The sequence below is a fragment of the Heliconius melpomene genome, chromosome 11, assembly GCF_056956725.1.
Source record: "Heliconius melpomene rosina isolate 202511_hmr_F chromosome 11, ASM5695672v1, whole genome shotgun sequence".
NCBI classification, from domain to species: Eukaryota; Metazoa; Arthropoda; class Insecta; order Lepidoptera; family Nymphalidae; genus Heliconius; species Heliconius melpomene.
The window spans coordinates 2,844,825-2,868,969 of record NC_140399.1 but is presented as its reverse complement, the minus strand read 5'-3'; the positions used below and the strand labels follow the sequence as shown (position 1 = coordinate 2,868,969).

The 24,145-nt window shown below is 32.6% G+C and overlaps 5 protein-coding genes across 7 annotated transcripts; 3 read left to right on the top strand and 2 right to left on the bottom strand.

The window, feature by feature from the left end:
- Window positions 1-226: 226 nt before the first annotated feature.
- RpL10Ab (ribosomal protein L10Ab) lies at window positions 227-2,458 on the top strand. 2 transcript variants are annotated; one of them, XM_085192691.1, is made up of 5 exons: window positions 227-350; window positions 506-661; window positions 1,073-1,228; window positions 1,612-1,777; window positions 2,253-2,458. In XM_085192691.1, coding segments are annotated over exons 1-5 (651 nt in total). In that variant the 5' UTR covers window positions 227-348; the 3' UTR covers window positions 2,424-2,458. The 2 variants fall into 2 exon arrangements, with proteins under 2 accessions (XP_085048817.1, XP_085048818.1); XM_085192692.1 differs by having other exon boundaries at window positions 323-350; window positions 506-885.
- A 658-nt stretch (window positions 2,459-3,116) lies between these two features.
- mRpS14 (mitochondrial ribosomal protein S14) lies at window positions 3,117-4,134 on the top strand. Its single transcript, XM_085193117.1, has 3 exons — window positions 3,117-3,274; window positions 3,368-3,591; window positions 3,975-4,134. The coding sequence occupies exons 1-3, from the start codon at window positions 3,209-3,211 to the stop codon at window positions 4,075-4,077; spliced, it is 393 nt and encodes a 130-aa protein (XP_085049243.1). The 5' UTR covers window positions 3,117-3,208; the 3' UTR covers window positions 4,078-4,134.
- Window positions 4,135-4,903: 769 nt separating this feature from the next.
- Window positions 4,904-6,076, bottom strand: RpLP1 (Ribosomal protein LP1). Its single transcript, XM_085193118.1, has 3 exons — window positions 5,896-6,076; window positions 5,445-5,697; window positions 4,904-5,013 (listed from the first exon to the last, which is right to left on the bottom strand). Exons 1-3 carry the CDS (start codon window positions 5,965-5,967, stop codon window positions 5,000-5,002), a joined length of 339 nt encoding a protein of 112 aa, XP_085049244.1. The 5' UTR covers window positions 5,968-6,076; the 3' UTR covers window positions 4,904-4,999.
- A 1,008-nt stretch (window positions 6,077-7,084) lies between these two features.
- On the bottom strand, window positions 7,085-10,018 carry LOC146534336 (small G protein signaling modulator 3 homolog). Its single transcript, XM_085193116.1, has one exon. It carries the CDS (start codon window positions 9,891-9,893, stop codon window positions 7,503-7,505), a length of 2,391 nt encoding a protein of 796 aa, XP_085049242.1. The 5' UTR covers window positions 9,894-10,018; the 3' UTR covers window positions 7,085-7,502.
- A 430-nt stretch (window positions 10,019-10,448) lies between these two features.
- Window positions 10,449-24,107, top strand: LOC146534335 (uncharacterized). 2 transcript variants are annotated; one of them, XM_085193114.1, is made up of 18 exons: window positions 10,449-10,714; window positions 10,864-11,093; window positions 11,430-11,816; window positions 12,138-12,297; window positions 14,027-14,247; window positions 14,646-15,053; window positions 15,373-15,653; window positions 16,004-16,522; window positions 17,601-17,695; window positions 18,348-18,567; window positions 18,834-18,939; window positions 19,115-19,903; window positions 20,545-20,696; window positions 21,207-21,418; window positions 21,830-21,951; window positions 22,222-22,416; window positions 22,937-23,083; window positions 23,420-24,107. In XM_085193114.1, exons 2-18 carry the CDS (start codon window positions 10,865-10,867, stop codon window positions 23,545-23,547), a joined length of 4,371 nt encoding a protein of 1,456 aa, XP_085049240.1. In that variant the 5' UTR covers window positions 10,449-10,714; window position 10,864; the 3' UTR covers window positions 23,548-24,107. The 2 variants fall into 2 exon arrangements, with proteins under 2 accessions (XP_085049240.1, XP_085049241.1); XM_085193115.1 differs by lacking the exon at window positions 10,864-11,093 and having other exon boundaries at window positions 10,569-10,714.
- Window positions 24,108-24,145: the final 38 nt, after the last annotated feature.

The following is a 24,145-nucleotide window of genomic DNA, read 5'->3' as shown; positions in this document are numbered from 1 at the left end:
TAATGAAGAATTTATCTTCATTATTTTTTAGGTATCAGGCGTATTTATGTTTGGTATGTATCTTCAAACTTTAATAATGTAGGTATCATCAATACTTTTTAAATATTATTCAAACAATGTATATACTTTGTATGAATTTTTTATATGGTAAAATGTTAACACTATTTATAAAACAAGAAAGAAGACATTTATGGTTAATAAGCATTTAGAATATTATATACTTTGGTCTAATATGGGCAACATTTTTAATATCCTGTCAAGTGTCAACATCATTGTGTTTGAAGTCTGTCATTATCAAGATTGTCTTTTCGATTTTGACGTCGTAACGAGGAGGTTGAAGAAGCCAAGATGTAAGAAATCCAAGTGAATCTTTCTAAAACTAATATAAATTAATTATTAATATTATTTAATTCTTTATATTTATGTTAAAGACGTTGAAACAATTATATATTTTATTGTATACATTCATTAATATCAAACATAACCTATGTTTCTCGTGTTTCAGGTCGAAGGTATCTCGTGATACGCTTTACGAATGTGTAAATGCAGTCCTTCAATCTTCTAAGGACAAAAAACGTAACTTTTTGGAGACAGTGGAACTCCAAATCGGTCTTAAGAACTATGACCCACAGAAGGACAAGCGTTTCAGCGGCACCGTCAAGTATGTTTACCTGAAAAGAACATTTTTGTGGACTCCTTTATTTATATTAATGTGAAGTTAATTAATAATGTTACATTTTGTAAAATTTATAATTCATTTAATCCACAAAAATGGATCTGGACAGGGAGTCAGTGTGTCACTGACGGGACTCTACCCAGAGTCTTTAAATAACGGGTAGGTTTGCTTCGGCTTACCGCATAGATTAAATTTTCGAAGAGCTCTTGGTAAGATTGATGTCATAAAAGTAGATTATAGTTTACTTTTTCTATACAAAATTTTTATTGCAAATGATGATTTAATTTTGCATGTATTATCTGATATTTGATGAGTAGATATTCACTGAAATTATTATTAGTCGACATTTAAAATATTGATAGTATTAATTATTATTAATAAGGTATTTTCTTTTAGGCTAAAGTACATTCCCAGGCCAAAAATGCAAGTATGTGTTCTTGGTGACCAACAGCATTGTGATGAAGCTAAAAACTTGACTGTACCATGCATGGATGCCGAGGCTCTAAAAAAACTGAACAAGAACAAGAAGCTTGTCAAGAAACTAGCAAAGAAGTAAGTTACGGTTGCAGTAAATATTTTATTGATTATATATTTTGTTCATCACTGCTTTTATTTTGTACTAGTTTTTTCTGTTACTTGTAATCCTTGGAAAATATTAAAAATATATTTAAACATTGATAATGCCCAAAATCTAATATCCTTTCTTGATAGTCTCTTTATTTAGCACCAAAATATTTTTTGAATTAAGCCCAGCAGTTTGTGTTTACTGCATGAAACCAAACTCTGACATAGTTAATATTTTCAGTTTATTATTATGAGTGTGCCCTAAACATTTTTGTGTACAAATACTTAGTCAATTTACTATGCAGTACTATTAAAAAAAGGTTTATTTCTTATAATAAAGAATTTGTACCAATACTTAATTTTTTCCCCAGGTATGATGCTTTCCTTGCCTCTGAATCACTCATCAAGCAGATCCCTCGTCTGCTGGGTCCTGGTCTCAACAAGGCTGGTAAATTCCCTGGTCTCCTCTCCCACCAGGAGTCCATGACACAAAAGATTGATGAGGTTAAGGCTACCATCAAGTTCCAAATGAAGAAAGTAAGTGTTTTTTTACCTAAATTTATATATGTATTGCATTGGTATTTATATTTTTTATTGTTGATTTCATGAAATCATTGCTATACTGTTGAGTTATCAGAAAGAACCAAGAAATTTACTAACAATAAATTAAGTGTGACATTTAAAAAATGTTTTCAAGAATCCAGTTGAAAATTTTTATCTTATATTAAATTTGTTAATGCTGTGCCTCTATCAGTTAAATGAAAAGTATTTTCAAGTAAAATATACATTAAAAAGCTGTGCATTTACTTAATTTTTATGAGTCAACTAAGATATGGTTAATGAAAACAGAAAATTATCAATTTCAACATAATATGACCACAACACATGTAAATATTTAGTTGACTAAAAGAATGAAAATTGTTGTTGTTAATAACTGGCTTGTACTTTTAGTAAAATTCAGTTTGGTTAAGCTTACAATGTGATTTATTTATAATGGTTCTTTTCTTTTTAGGTACTTTGCCTTTCTGTTGCTGTAGGACATGTGGACATGACACCTGATGAGTTGGCACAGAATGTTCACCTTTCAATCAACTTCTTAGTGTCTCTATTGAAGAAGCACTGGCAAAATGTACGATCACTTCATATGAAGTCCACCATGGGTCCACCCCAAAGATTGTACTAAGTCCTTACAATAAATTTTGACTACAGATTCTATAATTTGTTTTTATTTAGTTACCTTAATTTAGCTTCAACTTTTATATTGTAAATGTTGCTTTGTTGTCAAGGCACGAGAGTGTGACTGTAAAATTGACTGGTTGCGGGTTTGATCCCACTTGAGGAATATTTATTTATATATCCATTTCTTCGGAGCAAAGCGCGGCGTCGAGTTTCGCCACTCGATAGTCACTCAATACCTCTAGAATTAGGCGGAAAGTGGAAAGCGGTGTGTTGTAACACTAGGCTCCATCTGCCTACGCTGCTACAATCGGGATACAGCGTAAAAAAAACTTTAAATATATTATTACAAAAACAATATTCAAAACTAACAAGTAATAGTCATTGAACATTACAAATTTAGATACAGTTATTTAGATAAAATTAAAAATTTTAATATTGTTTCCATAGCTGTACACAAATCCAAAATAGCATGAATATTCCATTGGAGTTTTACATTAAGAATTTATCTTTAAATCATTCCCAGCATTCTTAAGCGTTCTCCGGGAGAAAAGAACTCAATTTATTTTTATACGAGTGAGCACGAAACCATTTGGTTTTGTAACAAGTATGTATATAACAACGATGATTTGAAGGACAAAATATCGATATTTTCTCACTAAGAAGAATCGATTAAATGACAAGTGTCAACCAAGACTTGACATTCTTGACAATCCGATTGGAGATTTTAGGTTAACTTATTTATTGGTAATTGTAAATTGAAACTTTGAAAGATCATTTTTTTATCTAAAAATGAATTTAAATATTTCGAGTCTTAGCAAGTTTGTTTGGAAAACACAGGCTGTTCCTGGATATGGCGTATGTAGTTATAACTTTAAAATCCTATTAAGTATTACTGAATATAAGTACGTATTCTATTATCTATAATAACAAATATTTTCCTTTATTTAGTTTCAACAAGTAAGGAATAAATGGGCGAATTGGTTAATGATCAGAGATGTAAAAAGGCGTCGTATGAGCGCAGAACATTTTCTAGAAAGAACTAGAATCAATGCCTTAAGAAGAAATGATGTTTTACCACTGGAGATCAGAGAAATTGCTGACAAGGAGATTAACAAATTTGAAATGAATGCAATACCTCTACGTATTAATAACAGATGTGTTATTACATCAAGGTTTGTTTTAATACATTTCCTATTCATTTAAAACTTGTATTTCACTTATTACCATGGTATTATTTTACTATTCAGTCTTATTGCTGTGTGGGATACACACAGCACTGCATACCCTACGCACAGGAAACTCAATGTGAAGACACTCCATTTCCAGCAAATTTTTCGTTGAGTTGTTTGTTGAACGGCCTAGTAAGGCTTTATATATTATTTTAATCATGTTGATATATTGAAACATACATCCTCAAATGTGATATTACATCCACACATTCAAGCCCTTTCAGTTCTTTCAAATACTCAAACCCTGGCCTTATTTATGGCAATTATTTTCACCCTTTTTAAAAAATTATACACATGAAAAATATATAATTTGTATTATTTTACAGGCCTCGCGGTATAGTAAAGGAATGGAGAATGAGCAGAATAGTGTGGAGACATCTTGCCGATTATAATAAACTTTCTGGAGTTCAACGAGCTATGTGGGGCTAGGCCACAAGATATAATTAATTTTAGCTGTAGTTGTACCAATTAAAATATTTAGTTATATACATGTTTATATTTTTCAACCTACACAAGATTTATTAAAATTTAACTGAAAAATAATTAGTAAATCTAATTTAATAGACACAGCAAACTCTCCCAAAACACATTTAACACTTGAGGAAGCAAAATATTCAATATTTTCAGGTCCTCGCTCTGGTAACGAGGCAAAGCACGGCGTTGAGTTCCATCACTTAATACATAATTATATCAGAATTCGGCAGAGAATGAGGAAGCATTTAATAAAAAGTGAGTATATATTTTTTTTATAATTAATATCTATAAAAATAGATCGTGGATAGTTGATTGAAGATAAACAAAATATAACTAAAGAGAAGAAACTATAGATTGTAAAAATGGCTGTTCATCAACATGAGTGTATAAAGTTAAAAACTAAACTATAATATAGAACTGAAACTATTACTCAATATAAGAATTTGACAATAGGCTAGGTGAAAAATCTAGACTTCCAATAATTATAGCAATATTTTTGAAAACATGGAATTCTTAGTACCAGTACACAATTTCTATAAGGCTTTAAATAACTTGTTCATTGTAATTACAAATACATAATGAAATATTATAAGATAAATGAAATTGCAATAAAATTTGTAAGTAATTAAAAATAATCCTTAGAACTATTGTAATTTAAGTATGTATATGTACATACATATTAATAATTAAGTTGGATTGTGAAGTAATTTATATCAATGGGTTTATTGCTATAAAATAAATACAAATATTAGTTTTAGTTATTTAAATAATAATTCAGGCATCAGTTTTTATAAAATTTTATATTTTTAGTTTCCTTACAACTAAACAAGCTTCATAAAGCTTACAATGGAATACCAAAGCCTTTATAAAAAGCTTTTTAGTCGAAAAGACCTGTAACAAACGAAAAATATGGTTAGAAAACTTAATCGTACTTTTAGAAATCTTTTAACATTCACAGTTTCTCAGTAAATAGTTGTCTATCATTCATTTTCTGAAGCTAATACAATCAAACATCATTGAATCCTCACAAGCCAAAACATATACATTCTATAAGGTGCATTCAGGTAATACTAATATTGTCTTCACTAACAACACCTGTACTGTACAGTATGGTCAACAAGTTGTAGCCGCTCTGAGGTAAGTTTGATTTTAGGATTTTTTTCTTTTGAATATTTTCTTCCCAGTGTGCTGAAACTTAATTTTAGGTTGGCCAGAATTTGTTGACCATACTAAATCTAATTGATTGTCTGAGTTACCTGAACACACTTCACAGAAAATTGTTTAAGAAATGCAATAACATATGACTGAATAAAAGTACTCACCGAAGCCCATGTCATCATCAGATTCTTCAGGCTCTTCCTCCTTCTTTTCTTCCTTGGCGGCTTCAGCGGCGGGTGCGGCGGCTGCTGCAGCGGCGGCAGGGGCGCCTCCAGCGGGGGCAGCACCGACGCCGGATCCGATGTTGGTGATCAAATCACGTACATTGACACCCTCCAAAGCCTTGGCGAACAAACCAGGCCAGTAAGGCTCAACGTCTACTGCGGCCGCCTTCAAGATGGTCGAAATTTTTTCACCCTGAAAACAATGTGTTTCCATTTACAAAACTGTCAGCAGAACACAAATATTATTGTAAATTGGACTTATTATATAAATAAACCTTTATTAGAAGGTTTTTAGTATATTTTTACTGAAGATTGCTAAGATCTAGATGGATAAATATGCAGCATAACCTTAGCAATTATATTTACTAGTTCATTTCAAGTTTGTACTTACAGTAACGGCGACATCATCATCAACGAGGATGAGAGCAGAGTAAACACAAGCTAATTCAGCCTTTGATGCCATTTTTTAATATATTTAGTGCAAGTCGCCAACTGGCCTTAGCTCTGAGAGAACAAGCACGATTGACTTCTAAACTTGGAGAGAGAGTCGCGAAGCAAAACTGTCAACGATTTGACGTTGACAATTGTAATATAATTGTTGATGGTTTTTTCATAGTCTGTAGTTTTCGTTTTTAAACAACCATGAATGAAAATTGTGTTCATATTTAGAATCAATTATATGATTTTTTATATTTTAAACTATAATTCAATCTAATTATTTAGAATTTTTCTTTTCGTTTATGACATTTCGGACTGCGTCACAAAATTAATAATTACAATATTTCTAATTAATTAAAGAATATTTCTACGACATGAAATTAAATATCACGTACATGATACAAGGTGATACGAACACGTAAAGTATATTATTTGAAAAATGGTATAGAAGCAAAAATGAAAATAACAATCATTAAATTTGTGGCCGCTGTGTCGCAGTGGAGAAGTCCGACTGTAAGCGCGATAGTTGATGGCTCGATTTTTATTTGGGGGAATAATTAATTTTATTTCACCTTTCTAATAAGATCAAGGTAGCAAATTAAATAGTGCCTTGATCAACCCACATGAGTGCATCATGTGGATTGGTTTAGCCAATGTCTAAAATTTGGGCAAAAACAGAGGACAAATTATATTGACGCCAAAAAGTTTTGATCGCCCTTTAACGTGTACTGTAAAAGTACTGACTGTGTGTGTGACTGTCACTCAATTTTGTTTTTCAGAGGGAATATTGCCTTCCCATATTTTCCGCCGAATTATGGCAGCATTAAATTTAGCGCCGCGCTCTGCCTTGTTACCAGATCGAGGAAAATAAAATATTAAATATTTCATTTCTTCGAGTGGGAATTGAACCAGTCACCTGCCGCGTTTATTGTCACAAGCTTGTGTTCCTGCGCCACAATTAGCTTCAAATGCAATAAATAAAATTACTCTTAATTTTTTTTTCTTCTACCTTAATGAACTATAAAACAATTGCCATACTATTAGGTATCATGCTTTTCTAATGATGAGTAATACATACAGTCATACAATCAATAGCCTGAAAAAGCAATATAAAACATATGTGAAAATAAAAATGAGCAATATTTAAGAGATCATGAGATAAATTTTATTTAATTTCAAACAACATTTACATTAGTAACACAAAAAGCTAGTAGAATAGGAATGTTTACAAATTTAAGGCAAAGTTTACATGAAAAATAATAAATAATTATAAGTAACAAATACACTATGTACAAGCATTGCATAAAATTAAACTTATAGTTAATAAAATTTAATGAATTATATAAGAAACTGAACAACTTATTTATCACATCTAAAGGCAAAAGAGTTGTATTTATTATAATTGTATTTTTTAGTATAGAACATTAATTATTAAACTAGAAAATTATGCAAAACATTTAAGTTATTTCTTTGGGGTGCAAATAGTTATAATTTACATATATAAATTTGTCTTTAGTAAGTGTTGAGGTACATTATTATGAGTGCTAAGGCTTTTCATTTCTACAGGTCCCAAGAAAATAGGTGGTGCTTGACCAGCATATCCCTGACACCTTCTTTGAGGGGTTGATTTTGTGTGTCCTTTTTAAGTGGGAGTTCCCAATCAGGGTTTAGGTTAAAACCAAATTGAGACAATATCCTGAGCTCACATTTGATCTGAACCCAGCCGGGTGAATTGATAAAAGACCAAGGATGATACCACTTCTGTACTACATCCACACAGGAACATAGCACCTCTAACCATAAATGCAAAGCCTCTTCATTCAATCCCATACAAATTAGGGTCCTTAATTTTACGTCCATCTGAGCATGAGCATTGTCATGAGAGAGATTGATTGCTTGCACACATCTGTATAGTAACTCTTCTGGTGTAAGTACTTTGCCATCTTCGTCTAATCTGTATGTTTTACATAAAACTAAACGACTGTATACAGAATTAAAATCTTTCTCCACTTCTCTTGATGATGCCTCTTCTATAAATAACCAAGGGTGGCAGGGACCATCTAAGAAACTAGGCTTTTTGATACCATGTAGTAAAACTCGCTTAAAAGCTGGGGCCAAAACACCCCTGACTAGATGAGCAGCTTTTTCTGTTACAGAGTCATCACCTGCTCTACTATATTTGACACCTTTTTCATCTAATAATTTAACAAATCGGGCAGGAAACCAGCCCCTCAAGCCATTCAATTCACCAATCCAGCAATGTTCATCTCTAGAGCTAATAACTTCTATTACATCATTTTTTCTAAAACCCAGTTCATCTCCATCTCTTCTTTCAAAGTCAAGTAGAGCTTTAGCCCGTCTCCTCTTACTTCTGGATACATTTACATACCTCTCTCTATCCGCTGCATGACTTTGCATGCTATAATCAGCTGTAAGTTGCACCTCAGATGCCAATTGAGGTTCTAGGGCAAGAAAATGACGAGCAACTTGTAATATAGCCTCTCTTAAATCGACAAGTATCTCAGTCTGTTTTACATTCTTTGAAACTGCATCTTCATTGTTGCTGTCGTCACCAAAAAGAATAGTTTGAATGACTGATTTATTTTTCTTAATTTGACGCCTTTGTAGCTGTTGCTTTGGAAGGTTAGGTACTGCATTTGGATTTCCTACCAAAGCACCTTGATCAGCCATTAGATAAGCCAAATGTCTTCTGCGATGAGTTTCAATTAATGCTGGACTTAATGTTTCCCCACATACTTCATCAATAGTTTTAATTAAGACATCAACATCATCAATTTCTCCAGGAATGTCAGATAATGCATTAAAAATTTGAGCCGAATTTGATATTTCATTAAATCTGTTTTCTTTGATTTTAAGCATTGCCAGTGTTACTTTAAAGAGAACTATAGAACCATCTAAGAAAAATAAATCCCAAACCCTCAGTAAAATTTTCATGTGAACTACATTTGCATATAGAGTTAAAAACCAATGCATAGTGATAAGGGAGAGTTCAATATCATGAGCATTTAGAACTTGGTCTATGCCTGGTAAGTATGTTGAGATAAGGCTTCTTAAAACCTTTTGGTCTGCTTGTATGCCTATTAAGGTTGATGAATAGTATGATGCTGGCAACAGGTCTTCCACAGTTGTACACATTATCCAAAATGCTTCTTCTTCCTCCATAAGCAGTAAAAGAGATGCTGCAATCATACCTGTTCCTTGACAGTAACCAATGTCTGGATACAACCAAGCTAAAGCTCTTAGTATCCTACGAAGCCTTGGAACTCCAGTACTTGTAGGATGTGAAAAACAAACATTATTAGGTAAAATTTGTACCAAGTCCTTTTCAATTTGTTTACTTGTTACCAATCCATCGTCACTTGAGGCCCTAACAATTTCATGATAAGTAATTTCTGTTGATGCTCTCTTTTTATTTGCACCACATAAATTCATCCACACTTGAGGTCGTAGTGAATGGGGTACTCCATCTTTAACCATTTTCTGTAATTTATCAGTTTTTTCTAATTTATTTTCACTTTCTGAGAAACTTATTTCTTTGCTATAAAATTCCCATTGAAGACGGTGCTGGTCATCCTCAACAAAAACGTCAGCTAATAATTTGTTAGAACTTTGTTCAGGACCGTCTTCTTCGTCGACACAAAAACCAAATTCATCAAATCTGTAATCTGGTAAGCCACCACCGTGACCTTCTGATTCTGGTTGCGCTAATTTTGCCATGATGTCTTGAGGAACCATACTCGGAGTTAGCGCAGAGAATGGACCTCCTGGCGCCGGTAATAATTCATCAGCGACATTCATTCCGCGAATAGCATCGATTATATCTTCTGGGTCATCATCTGCTAACGCTGCACTGATTTTGCGTTCGTGTTCTTCGCGCCCCACATATCCCACATGATCGCGGGAGCTAAACAGAGATTTAGCTAGATCCATTTTTCATTTACATTCTTTGGATTAAATAGTAAAAACAAATATATGTTGGTTTTAATTTACTAAGACAGACGACACAATTTACTTTCTATTTATACTTTCTGCATAAACGTCACATTTCACAGCAATTTGTAACAGATTATATTGCTTATTATAAATTCATATTTACTCTATTACACCTAACATTAAAAATAATGAAATCTTTAAAAAATCATAATATAATATTTCGTAATAGAAAACAATAGTTCACTATGAACATAAATAAAAATAATATACTGATGTTAAATTACTTTTATTAGTGGTAGTTGCGTTTTAACTTAAATATAGAATTCGTAATAACTAATATCTTTACAATTAATTAGTTTTTGTGAAATTATTTAAAGTTAGAGAATTAAAATATAAAAACAGAATTTATTTAAAGTCTTCTTTACTAATGATGTTTTATTAATATTCAATATTATATTCTATATTGATAATTAATAATCTATGCTTTGCCATTTTAGTCAATTATTGATTGATAAAGTATTATTGAGTATTGACTGTCAATACTCAACAATATTTTATCTGTGGTCAATAGTCAATACTTTAATAAATAGACAATAGTGTGATGTATTTTTGGTTTTGCTCGTAAAATAGAAGTAAATAAATACAAAATATTTGAAGAATAAATTCAAAACGTTATCATCTATCCAAACATAATTTAAAAAATACGTAATAAGATTGTACTTGAGAAAAAGACTAGTGAATTACTGAATTTGGAATCGACATAAACATTGCACCATTGGAGTGATGCATCATTTTAATTAAAATTATTTTCAATATAGGTAAGCAAAATAGCCGGTTTATTTATAAATTACACGTATATGTCATTACGAATAGTAAAGTAAATCTATAAATAAGCAAACACTAATATAAATAGTATGAATAGTTGTCAGTGTTATGCAATTAGAATTAACAATTTTTGTGAAAATAGGATGGCAGTAAAAAGATGTTGTGTAGAAAACTGTAATTCTTCCTCAACAAGATTAGAAGATATCGGTGTAACATATCACAAATTTCCTAAAGACACAACATTACGTGAAACATGGGTGTCTGCTACACATGTGCACACTAATATAGATTCTTATAATTACGTGTGCTCACGACATTTTTGTAAAAGTGATTTCCAATCTTATCAAGACTCGAAATATATGTTGAAGTCAGGTACCTATGTGTGTAGCAGTAGTTCAAAATTTCAATACACTTCATGCTAGAATTTTATTACTATTTTTTTCAATATTATTTCTTAAACTTTTCTGTACTCATTATTTTTTTAAAACACTGCCCTAGTATGCAATATGCATCATTATTTGTTTTCATTGTTTCTTGTTAATTCTTTCTTATTTGACTATCTTATTATGCAATGCCTTATTGATTTTATGTAGTGTAGCAAAATCAATTCACCTTATACTTTTTTTATTAAATGTAGTTAGAATTCAGTTAAATGCATGTATCATTTGTAAGATTTGATAAATAACAGAGCATATATTATATTTACAGATGCTGTCCCTTCAATATTTATATGGAATAAAAAAAACAATTCTAATATTAAAATGGAGTCAATGGTATCAGATGATGTTACTAATGAGAAACAAAATACATGTTTAGAAAGAAAAGAATCTGAAGGAGAAAACTTAGAAGCCATAAGGAGATACATAGAGGAACAAGAGAAGGAGATACAAGAGTTAGAAAAACACAAAAATGTAGGAAAACCAGTAAATACTAGTGAAATAAGAAATAAGGAAGTAATAGAGGTCATTGAGCCAGGGGAACCAATGGTAATCGCGACTAGTGTAATTAATATGATCTTAAGTGAATCAGAAGCTAAAATAGCTAGTGCTAATATGAATAAGCAGCCTAAACATCACTTAAGTCCTAGAGACAAAGGTATAAGTTATTTTTGAATTATCTATATATATATATATATATATATATATATATATATATATATATATATATATATATAAAATTGTAAAATTGAGGATGTTGATTATTATTGTTATTTTCTATTCTTCCCTCTGGTAACAATGAAAATATTAAATATTACATTTCCTGGAGTAGGAATTGAACCAACATTCTCTCACATTTACAGTCGCAGGGTTGTGCATGCATATACCCTATGCCACTACTGCTTTGTCTTTTCATTCATACATATTTTAAATAATAATAATAATAAATACATGTATCAATTTTTTGTTGTACTTTTAGGTTCTACTCCCAGTACTTCCAGTAATGGTAGTATGTCTATAGCTGTAGGCTCCAATGTAGAAGCAAAAGATTTCAGTGGCTTCTGGTATTTAGCTGAGATTATAGAAGTGGACTATGATGAAATGGAAGTGTTGTTGCATTATGACAAGGTTTATAACAAGTTAGTAAATAGTATATTTTTTGGTATTATCTTTGCTTAGTGTGATGAAATCAAATCATCAGGACTAATATAGTAATATTTACTTTAGTTTCATCACCTAATGACAATGTCTCAAATGCAAGAGGAAAACAAAGTAGTGTTTAATCACTCAATTTTTTTAACTTTAAAATAATTTAAGTAAATTCTGAATGAAAAAAATGGTATACATTGCTTTCTTTGATTTTGGCTTAATAAATTTTATATAATTTTAAGTAACAAGCCAAAGCACAGCTAAAAAAATTGTTACTGGTACTGGTACATAAAAATATATTACTGGCAGATGACAAAATAGATATAATTAAAAAATAATAATTTTGTTATGAAATGTCATAATGTGACAATCAATAGATTGTTGAATAATTTGTAGTAACAAGCAAATATAAGCCAACAATAGATCATTGTAAGTCTTAAGTTATATATTAAGTAATATTGTGTATAATATATATTTATTGATTTTTAATATTTTTTGTTCCTTTAGCTTTTGCTTTGTGATTTACATTTTATAATTTTATTAAAATTTTTAGGGTTCCGTACTTTTTAAAGAAAAAAGGAACCCTTATAAGATCACTTGGTTGACCGTCTGTCTGTCTATCTGTCGGTCTGTCAAGAACCTTTATCTCTGGTACGCTTGGAGATATCAGGTTGAACTTCAAACTATATATTCAAATCTATGACCCCCAGGATTTGCTGATAGAAAACATATTTCTATATTTTCTTAGAAAAAAAGATATGACCGTTTTTTCGCAATAAATGCGTATTTCAGCACTATGAATTGAATCAAAATTCATAGGGCACTTCCGTTTGACCTAGAATTATGAAATTTTGCAACTAGCATCTACAGATAGTTTAGGAAAAAATCTGAAAACTGTACATATTATATATAGTTAAATCCTAAAAATTATTAAATAATAATTAAGTTCCCCGAGTAAGAATCGACACCAAAGATAATTCATTATCGTTATAGTCATTAATGGTTTACATTCAATATTCTTTGTTTTTAATTATTTGTATTGTTTATACATTAACTGATCTGTTATTATTAACAATGACAACCATCACCAGTTGTCTTGATAACAATACTAGCTTGATTTTAAAACTGTATGAATATTGGAGTATGTTCCCATTAAGAATATTTACTTTCCATTAATTTATCTCCACACATATTATAAATTAATGTTCCATTCACTGCTTCGCCCGCGTGACTAGCGCGACTATCGTTATTTATTTATTACCCATACAGGTAGTTTTGCTTGTGTTAAAATAACCTTTTTATATATATATATATATAATCGCTCGTATATATATATAAACTTATCTATTTACTCACTCTGTCTATTAGTGAAAACCAGGTTCCCGTTGCGTAATTTGTAAGATCTTCTCGTACATCTCTGGTTTTGTACTGTATAAGATCATATGGATTTCGTTGCTTACTTTTTACTTTTTACGAGGCCGTCGTGGCACAGGGGCACAAGCGTGTGACTGTAAATAAAACGGGTGTGGGTTCGATCCCTACTCGGGGAAAATTAATTACTCTTTGGTAACTAGGCAACACGCGTCGTTGAGTTCTGCCACTCAACACGCAATCCAGAACTCGGAGGAAATTGGGGAATGGAGTGTCTTAACACTAGGTTCTCTCCGCTTACCCTGCAATATGCAGGAATACACTGAAATTGTTTATACTTTTTTTTAGGCATGACGAATGGATCAGTGTGAACAGTCCTAGATTACGACCATACACTAGAACTTCTAGACCGATATCACCTCAACCGTCTACTTCAGAAGTAACTGAGATGAAAGAAGAGATACCAGAGGAAAAGAGTAAACTGAAATTTGTAGTAGGAGAGAGGTGTTTAGCTCGATGGCGGGATAATCGGCGATTTGTTGCTACTATTAGTAACGATTTAGGCAAAGGTAAGTTTTTTATAATAGAAGTAAACCTGAAGGAAATCATGGAACTTAACACCGTGCTTTGTCCGTCAGAGGAGGGGAAATGAGAATATTTTTATTATAATTATTCCATCAAGTGTGATCCTAGCCCACAGACAGACATTGGTCCCTGTGCCATGTCAGTATAATTCAATTATATATTATTTTAGTTTGGTAGGTAGAGGGAACCTGGGAACCTAGTGTTAAGAAACTCTGTTTCCCACTTTCTTGAGTTATTGAGTTTGACGCCGCTCTTTACCTCGTTACTAGAGCAATGAATAAATGAAAATCGCGGTTCTATTTAATCGTGGCATTTACAGTCGCACGATTATGCTACAATAGTCTCAAATTTAGAATTAATAAAAAAATATATCAAATTACAGGACGCTACGAAATAATATTCGACGACGGATTCCAATGGAAGTGTACCACATCAAGACTATACAAATTAAAGGATTCAAAACAAGAACTGTCAATAGATACATCTATGTCGCCAACACTTTCTGCCTCTTCCCCTACACTTACCGAAGCTGGACCCACGACGAATATGAATCCCACACCACCTGTGTACCATACACATCTGTTTGACCCTACAAGAGATTATTTAGGGTCTAAAAGTGAAAGAAGGGAAATGAAAAGGAAGTTAAATATCAAAGAGATATTTAATATTGGACAAAAGAAGCAAAGGAGGGACAAGTCGTTGGATAAAGAGAAAGTAGAGAAGACTAAAGTGCTTAAGACCAAACATAAGCCTGTAGAAGCTAAGAGTGAAGTTAAAATGGAAATACCTGGTATTTTTTTATGTATTTAAAAATCATATTTTATAAAAGTATCTAAAAATTGTATTTAAAAAAGAAACTGAAACTGGTCATAACATCTTAAGTATGATTGTTATGTTGTGGAGTAACTCCACTTAAGTGAAGAAATGAAAATATTATTGATATTAGTCTATCAATGCAGTTAAATCTTGCAACACAATTTATTGTCATTCTATTTACTTAAATATTTACTCAAATTATTTTTTTTATTTACACACATTTTCAAATTATTTTCTTATTATTATTATTATTATTATATTATAATTTATTTTACTATTCTATTATTTTTTAGATGCTGTAGCGTCAATAATAGGCACTGTAGCTAAAGAACTTGATTCACCTCAAACACCTGATCTGCTACAAGAAGATACTAAAGAAATTATCAAAGTTAAAAAGGAAATTAAAGAAGCAGATGAAATTGTAAAGGAAGAAAACACAGAGAACAAGAAGGAAGAAAATACAGAGGTTAACAAGGAACAAACAGAAATTATAAGAAATGAAAATACTCCATCAGAAGAAAATAGTGATCTATTGGAACCTAGTGATTTGGGTATTGAAGTAATCAATGAGCCTGTAAGTTTTAATTTTGTTTTATTTCTATATGACTTTATTTTTGTAGTTAATTGTTTTTAATATTTTATTTAAAATATTATTTAGTTTTCTAATTCCTTCTCTTTCCTTAATATTTGAAACGTCATTGTTTAGGGGTTGCTTATTTCTTGTAGTTAAATTCTCCCTATATATTTTGTCAAAATAAATTTTGTTTTAATTAAAGTTGCAAACTTTTTTTTACATGAACTCTAGTTATTGTTATTTTTTTAAATTGTATTAAAGTGTTTTATATCGTCTTTTCATCAATAATGTAAAAAATTGATAACAAATGAAAATGTAAGATATTATTTAAAAGAAAAGTTAAAATTTAGGTTATTGAAGAAGAAATGAAGTTGGAACAATTTGAAAAGCCCGACGACAGCAAAAAAGAAGTCATAGAAAAAATGAAAGAAGTCATAACAAAACTAGAGGTCGGCCTAAACGAAATGGAAAAAGTCAATTTACCTAAACCTGAATTAATAATAAAATTAGAGCCAATCGAATGTGATCTCGTAAAAAAAGAAACCCCAAAACAAGAAAAGAAAAAAGTGCCAAAAATAAAGAAAACTATAAAATTGAGATTGTTACAGGAGAAGAAAGTGAAGAAACAAGTGGATAAAGTTAAAAGTGAATTGGCTGAAATGAAAAAGCAAATGGAGGAGATGAGGAAAGAAATGCTGCTAAAAACTGAGGAGTTGTCGATGGCCAGGCCTAAGGAAATGCCAGAAAGCTTCCTTTTGCCCGGTGAATGGTGCTGCAAGTGGGTGGACGGACAGCCAGTGGGCACTGTCACTGATATAGAAGTTGATACCAAGGATGGTAGCCAAGTTTTACTTAGACGAAGTGTGCAGGTGATTTTTTTTGTCGTTTTTTTGTAATTTATGTTAGGTTATTTGATTTTTGTGTATGGATATTACATCAATATATAATAAAATAGCCTCTCTAGTTAACAGGTTCAATTTTAAATATTAGTTAAGATTAATTAAATGCTAATTAGATTTCAGTGTCTGTTTGCCCTTTGATGAAGGTTGAACGTAATGGGACTCGAACCCGCGCCTCCTGGAAACTGAGCTGGCGCTCGGACTACTAAGCCATACGTTCTCATAAAGCTACGTCGAGATTCTTATTAACGCTACGTTCATTTTTTTTATACGTTTTCTAAATAAGTATATAGCTTTTTTTATTTCTGAGAGAAGATGAATATGTTTAATTAAAAAAAAATATTGTTTTGCTTTTACATTTTTCTATTACGATTGATTTTCATTAATACTATATTCATTTGGGCTTGAGAAAACAAACAAAACAAATCTTCTGAAACCGTTTTTGATAATCTCTGGTCACGTTTCTTCTACGTATTAGAACACGTTTACAACTGCTACCTTGTCCTTAACCAGTAAGTCCGTCGGACGTTTACTGATTGAGAAAACATTGACTTGACTTTGGCAGAGAAAAGTGCAAGCGTTTCTCGGTTAAGGTTCAGTCATCGTCAAGAAAAAATCAATACAATCTACAAAACCTTCAAACTTAATAAGCATGAAACTTTAAAAAAAAACAAAGATAACGACGGAGTAACGAGAATTAAACGAAAATAACAGCTCTCCCATATCAACAAGTCAATGTATTGTAAAAATAGTGGATAAAACCCGAGTAATGACAAAACGTCACATTTTAATGTGAAATATTCGCGGTATCTGTACTCTATAATTCATAAGTATTAAAATGTGTTTGAAGTTTGGAAATAAAATGCCTTTTGGGTGTTTTTACAAGTCACCTATAAATGGAAACGGAATGTCATAACACTAGGTTGCCAGGTGCCTTTTGCCTGCATGGCGGGGTGCCATGTACGGGACATAGCGTGAAGTAACGAAAAGTTTTCTATATAATATAATAGTTTTTTTTATTATACATATATTTTTTTCCTGTTATCAGGTCGAAGATAAAAGGTTACCTCCAGGATGGACTAAGCTCATGGTGCGACGAAGTATGGGACAGTCTGCCGGGAAGTGGGATGTTGCTTTAGTGGGGTAAAAATATACTTTATTTTGTTTCATTACATTTTGTACATAGGTACTTAGTTACTACTGGGAACTTTTGTAAATGTAGGGCAATAGAGCCATGTAGTGTGTGTTTAAGGCGCCAGTGCTGCGTTTAATTGTAAATGCGTGTTGGTTGTGGGTTCGCTTTCCACTTGGGGAATGATTAATATTTTTTTCAATAAATTATGTTTTCATTTCTCTAATTGGGGCGTGAAGTTCTGGCAATCAACATGTAATATCTCAAAATTTTTGGGAAACGGAATGTCTAAACACTAGGTTCACTCTACCTACCCTGGAATGGTAATGGTAATATGGAAAAATGTATATGATACGAATATATATACTTTATGTTCTCTATTGTGGTTCAGTTATAAGGTGATGAATATTTAATATGTAGATATTTAATATGTAGATATTTAATTAAAGATTACCATCCGTATCCATTTCATGAGTAAGGTTGACAAACGTGTTCTGTGCCCCGAGGGACTGTAGATCGAGATATTTCCTACTATTTTCAGCTTTATATTTCAGCTGGATCTTGGAAAAGATGGTCTTAACGGTCTATACGGTTTCCGTTTTTTCTCCTGAGATATGGAACCCTAAAAATAATTGTGAACTTAATATTTTATTCCTCTTTTAGACCCGATAACCGCCGTTTCCACACAAAAACGGACATGCGGAACTTTCTAGAACAAAACAAAGATGACAGTTTACAACAATACGAATCCGCTTTATTGGACTTTGGTGTGCATCTCAAGTTGTCCCGACGTATGGGTTGGGTGGTCGGCGGGAAACCCCCGTCTAGTAAAAAGACGAAGGAAGAGAGAAAAGAGAAGAAAAAGAGAAAGAAAATGGCAAAAGTAAGTAGTAGAGAGAGTATTCTTTTTTTAGCGTTTGGCTGTATATTGTATATTGCGGTGTAGGCAGAGGAAACCTAGTGTTGACATTCTGACAACTTTCGGGACATTACATTAGTTGAGTGGCAGATTTCAATGCCGCGCTTTGTCTTGTTATAGGATTCAAACCAACGAAAATTGCGTTTACTGAAAAATATTTTTTTATACAAAAGTTCTTTTAAATAGTAGTTTTGTAAAATATTGTTATTTATAATTTTATTTTTACACAGCGGCTTTCTTTGACTGAGATGCCTGGCCCAAGTGTAGTCTATATGGACCCGATAGATACTTTTGTGGACATTCCCAATGACAACCCTACTTTAGAAGATGGTTATGGTAAGCAATGGAAAATATTTTTTATAGAATTTTGTACGTATAAGAATAAAATAATAAGAATTTGAATAAGGACCAGCTTGGGTTCTTGAAACATTTTTAAAGTAATTGTACACAATATTTACCATACATATTATATATTTAGCAATTTATAATGAGCACTTTGTGTTATTTACAGTATATGTCGGATCGTTGAAGGTCCAGATCATCGAGAACCTTCTGCGATGTCCAGCTGAAGGTTGCTACAAAAACTTTAGAAATAACACTCTTTTACAAATGCACATAAAGCATTACCATCCCGAACTAAGGGAAATGTTAGGAGCTACTCCAAAAGTCCTGGATCTGGCCCAAGAAAGAACCAAACCAACCGACTTGGAACCGAAACCACGTTACGAACCAGAATCTAAGATAATTAAAGTTAAAATACCGCGGCCACCCAAGAAGGTGGAGGAACCGAAACCAGAACCAAAGGAACCGGTCACCGAATTACAAATAGACACTGTAGTTCCGAAACCTGAGCCAAGACCTCAAGATTCACCGAAATTAAGACAAGCTTTAGCGAAAAAACCTGTGAAACGACCAAAAGTGCTTTTACCCGTTAGGAGAATAAAAACAGAAATACAGGAACCGATAGAAGAACCCATTAACATGGACGTAGCAGTGGAAACGGAAATCGAACAAGATATCCCAGTGGACTTTGAATTGGAAATTTCTCCTCATACAGTGTTAAAATCCATAGATGATAAGAGGAAAGTGATAAGTGATAAGAAACGTAGGTGCATCCCGTCAGCTAAAAGACCTTTGAGTGAGGAAGATGAATGGTATACGGTGAATTCAGATTTTGAGACTAGGTCTAGTTTTCCCGGTTCGGGTACACCAGATTCTAAAACGATGGACAAGATTAATCAACCAGTGTATGAATTGAATGAAGAACAAAAGGATTCTAATATGTATATGTATACAGAAAGTAAGTAATGGATGATAGTAATAGATACATCCAGATCCCAGGTTCGCTCCACCTACCCTGCTATGTGCGGGATATAGTGTGATGTTAAAAAAAAATATGGAACCCCAAAATTAAGTGCCACTACCTTGGTGCGGCTTGTTCTGTATACCGTCTGTGAGACATCCTTTATTTTCAATCACATAATTGATTAACACTTCTAAGCTGTCGAAATAAGCAAGAAGTGTTGTGTACATCATTTATAAGCAGTTCATTTGTGGAAATCATATGTACCACAAAGAAAAATGTAATTTATATGTCCACCGTTGGCAGTGAAAAAATTCTTAGAACTTGATAGTAGGTGCTGAAACAAGTTGTTGATTCCAATCGGGGAAAGGTGGCGATTGAGCGTTCAATTTCCACTAAAGGAACTGAAATATTTTATATTTAAATTTTTTCGCTTTGGTAACAAGGCAAAACATGGTATCGAGTCCTGCCACTCACAGAATACACACACTCGCAAACAATTCGGCAAAATCAGGGACGGAAGTGTCTTATTTGGATTGGAGTGTCCTAAGGGTGCAGGTCCCAGGTTCCCTTTACCTACTAATATAAAAAAACTGATATTCTGTACAGTGTCATAACAATATTTTGAATATTTTCAGCGGGTGAACGTATCAAACTGGAGCATATGAAACGCGAGGAGATAATCAACTGCCACTGTGGTTTCCGCGAGGAGGACGGACTGATGGTGCAGTGCGAGCTGTGCCTCTGTTGGCAGCACGCTGTGTGCCATAATATACAAAAAGAGACAGAGGTGAGATATTGTTAATAGATATTTTTTTTAGCTCCATGCTGTATCCTGCACTTAGCAGGGTAGGCAGAGAGATCCTAATGTTAAGATAGTCCGTTCCCTATTTTCCGCCCAATTCAGGAGGCATTGCGTGTTGAGTGGCGGAACTTAAATCCGCGTTTTGCGTCGACTGCAGAGCGAAGAAATGGAAATTTAAATAAATATTTGATCTTGAGTGGGGATCTAATGACCTCTTCGGCTAGATATTTATTTATTTTTTTACATTAACGTTGTATCGCCCTAGTACTAGTAACCTGTAAGTTCCCTGAGTAGGAATCTAATCCACAATTGTTATTCTTACATTCACATGCTGTCTGAATAATATTTTGTAATAGAACATTATTTTATTAATTATTTTTACGATACAGTGTTTTGTATTAAAATTGTGTTTACCTTATATTAAATAATGTCAGCTACCTTTACTATTATTTATTTTTATTTTTAATATAAATCTTAAATCTCGTCAAATTTAAGGTACCAGAGAAGTACACTTGCAGTATATGCCTCAACCCGCGCCGAGGGCGGCGTTCCAAGCGCTTTCTTCATGACCAAGACAGGCTCTACGAGGGCCTGCTCCCGGGGTCGAAGCCCTGCGATCCTTTGCGCAGGTCACACGAGCTGTCGGGGAATCTACTGAGGATTCAGGATGCTCTTCATGCGATGCGAGTGAAATATTATGTTGCTACGTGAGTATTTTTTTTTTCATTTAGTTTCATATTTTGTACCTGGTGGGTTAGTCAGAGATAGCTCCAAATGTATAGATAGTGAGTATATGTTCGATGCAGAGTTTTTGACGTTTTATTGCTTTTGGAGGGTAGTTATGTTTTGTGATGTTAGTATATTCTTGGTATTCCTTAATGTTAATAATTCTTCTTCAATTTTTTTACTAATTTCATGTAATGCATTGATAATGCATTGACAGGCATTTGCATTGCTCTCTGTCAAGAACGGGAGTTGCTAAAGTAAACTAAAACATTTATATATTACAATATTTTATATAAAAAAATTAAGTATAGAATCAAACAGGTAAAAAGTAAAAACATGAATATTGTATATTTATTAACACAGATATTTTTAATTTTATGTTATTACTACAGTAAAAAAGACCACCCGAAATTATACCTCTGGGCCAAAGACTGGGAGAATGCGGAAGTCACCTACACGCAAGAACGTCTCAACTCAGATTATTCAGATCTCAACATTATAATAAATAATATAGGTAAATATATAGTATATATATATTGTTAGAAATCAGAAGTGAAATATATTTAAAAACATTACTAAATTGGATTTTCTTCATTTATAAAGTCATGCTATCCATTAAGTACATACTAGATTTTGTTTGTATGATAATTATCTCAAAACCAGAATGCTGCTTGATCAATATTTGCTTTTGCTTTAAGATAAATTATAATTTAAAAGTTAAACCTCTTACTATGGTCTAAGTAAATAAAGGCGTAATAAATTAATTCATTTTATAATAACACAGGTAAAGAAAACTTACCAGTGAATCCTGAAGAAATAAAAGATGCTCACTTAGATATAAGAATGCCGCTGACAGAAGATACCGATCAAGAGAGAATGCTCGGCCTCAACACGGGATTGGCAAGTCCGAGCGGCGCTTCCTTAGAATTGCCTTCTATATCTACTTTGGAATTGGAAAGATTTGCCAAATCTGTACAAGGTATGGATAGAATTACTATAAGACTTATTATAAGTTTATTTGAATAAAGAATTGTTTTTTAGTTTTAAGCTGTATCCTGCAAATATCAGGGTGGGCAGAGGGAACCTAGTGCTAAGGTACTCTGATTAACTGCTCAATAAATTTTCAAGACGTTACGTGTAGCGGAACGCAAAGATGCGCTTTGTCTTGTTACCCGAATAAGGTAATGGAACTTTTAAATTCATTCCCATTAGAAATCAAAATCACAACCATTGCGTTTATAGACGGTCTCAAGTTGGGCTCCGAACATCTTCGCATTGTACACTTGGGGGAAAAAATGATGAAAAATAATTAACTAGCATAATGTATAACCACGTTTCTTTGTATGTCTGTTGCACCACCCCAGAAAAGTAAAGATGGTTTGAAAGATGACTTAATTGAGTGTTTTCTTAGTCTTGATTCAAGAAGATATATTCAACGGTTAGAAGGTCCTTCCTATATATTTATTTACTTTTTATTTTATTTACCAAATATTTTCCAGAGCAAGACCCGCCCCGCGCGCTCGCTGCCCCGCAGCCCGAGGCGGCCATAGAGGACGGTGCGTGCCGCGAGCGCCTCCTGCGCCACGTGCAGCGCTGCCAGGCGCTCATCGACGCGCGCCTCGACTCCATTGAGGCGCAGATTGCGGGTTTGTGGAATATTTATGTTGATTGTGGGGTGGCCGCCTTGATAGGTTTTTGATTATTTTTCGGGTTGAATTCGGGATTTATATAATAAAAGTAAGAAAAATTACTAAAATTAAATTACCATCAACTATCAATGACCCATCTGCAGTCAACTTCATGGCGGTACGACTCGTCGACCCTACTATATAAAGACTTATAACACTTTAAAAAATTCTTTAATAACAATAACACACAATTGGATGAATCATAAGGGTTCATAATGACAGTTAAACCACTCGAATATGAGTTTTATTTAAAAAATAATTAAAAATTTATTAACACAATTTCTTTTGTTTCAGAATTAGAGTCTCAAGATCCATCATTCGAGGACGACGAAACGGCGGATTACTTTCCGAGGACCAAACAAACTATACAAATGCTCATGCGGGATCTTGACACTATGGAGGAGCTGGGCATTATTACGTAGATTAGACTTAGTGTTAGGATTTAGTTTATGTAATGTAGAAGGCTAGCAGGGAATAATAATTAGGACGTTTCGTTCCCTACTGAGACATCGCTTGTTGAGTGCTGGAACTCAAGGCTGCACTTTATCTTGTTACCAGGGCGAGGAAATAAATAAATATATATATATTTATTCACCTCCATTGTGAATGTAACTCACAATCGTCACGCTTACAGTTTAACGCTATGCCTCTGTGCCTCTACCGCCTTAATTTATGTATATTATAATTATAATAATAGTTTATATGAAATTCAATGATTATTTACTACAATACTAATATTTTACTCAAAATATGTAAAGTTACCAGTGGAAAATCATTTGAAAATTAAAATATTATATTTAAAGGAAATAGAATTATTTGGTTAACATAACTGCAAATTCAATAGTTTATTTACATAAAAAAAGTTTTATTTATTATACTTGTTCAGAGTCAAACTCAACCAATTTGTTACTCAATTCCAAGACTTAAGTCAATAGTGTCCTGTTAATAAATAGGATTAAATAATATATTGTTAAGTATATGAGCATTTTGTTTTATTTATTTTTCCTTGTAATGACTTTT

Coding starts and splice junctions, on each gene's coding strand:
- RpL10Ab (XM_085192691.1), top strand. Junction 662..1,072: donor CGTTTCAGCGGCACCGTCAA/GTATGTTTACCT, acceptor ATTTTCTTTTAG/GCTAAAGTACATTCCCAGGC. Junction 1,229..1,611: donor GTCAAGAAACTAGCAAAGAA/GTAAGTTACGGT, acceptor TTTTTTCCCCAG/GTATGATGCTTTCCTTGCCT.
- mRpS14 (XM_085193117.1), top strand. CDS start 3,209: ATGAATTTAAATATTTCGAGTCTTAGCAAGTTTGTTTGGAAAACACAG. Junction 3,275..3,367: donor AGGCTGTTCCTGGATATGGC/GTATGTAGTTAT, acceptor TCCTTTATTTAG/TTTCAACAAGTAAGGAATAA. Junction 3,592..3,974: donor AGATGTGTTATTACATCAAG/GTTTGTTTTAAT, acceptor ATTATTTTACAG/GCCTCGCGGTATAGTAAAGG.
- RpLP1 (XM_085193118.1), bottom strand. CDS start 5,967: ATGGCATCAAAGGCTGAATTAGCTTGTGTTTACTCTGCTCTCATCCTC. Junction 5,698..5,895: donor ATGATGATGTCGCCGTTACT/GTAAGTACAAAC, acceptor CATTGTTTTCAG/GGTGAAAAAATTTCGACCAT.
- LOC146534336 (XM_085193116.1), bottom strand. CDS start 9,893: ATGGATCTAGCTAAATCTCTGTTTAGCTCCCGCGATCATGTGGGATAT.
- LOC146534335 (XM_085193114.1), top strand. CDS start 10,865: ATGGCAGTAAAAAGATGTTGTGTAGAAAACTGTAATTCTTCCTCAACA. Junction 14,248..14,645: donor TAGTAACGATTTAGGCAAAG/GTAAGTTTTTTA, acceptor ATCAAATTACAG/GACGCTACGAAATAATATTC. Junction 15,054..15,372: donor AGTTAAAATGGAAATACCTG/GTATTTTTTTAT, acceptor ATTATTTTTTAG/ATGCTGTAGCGTCAATAATA.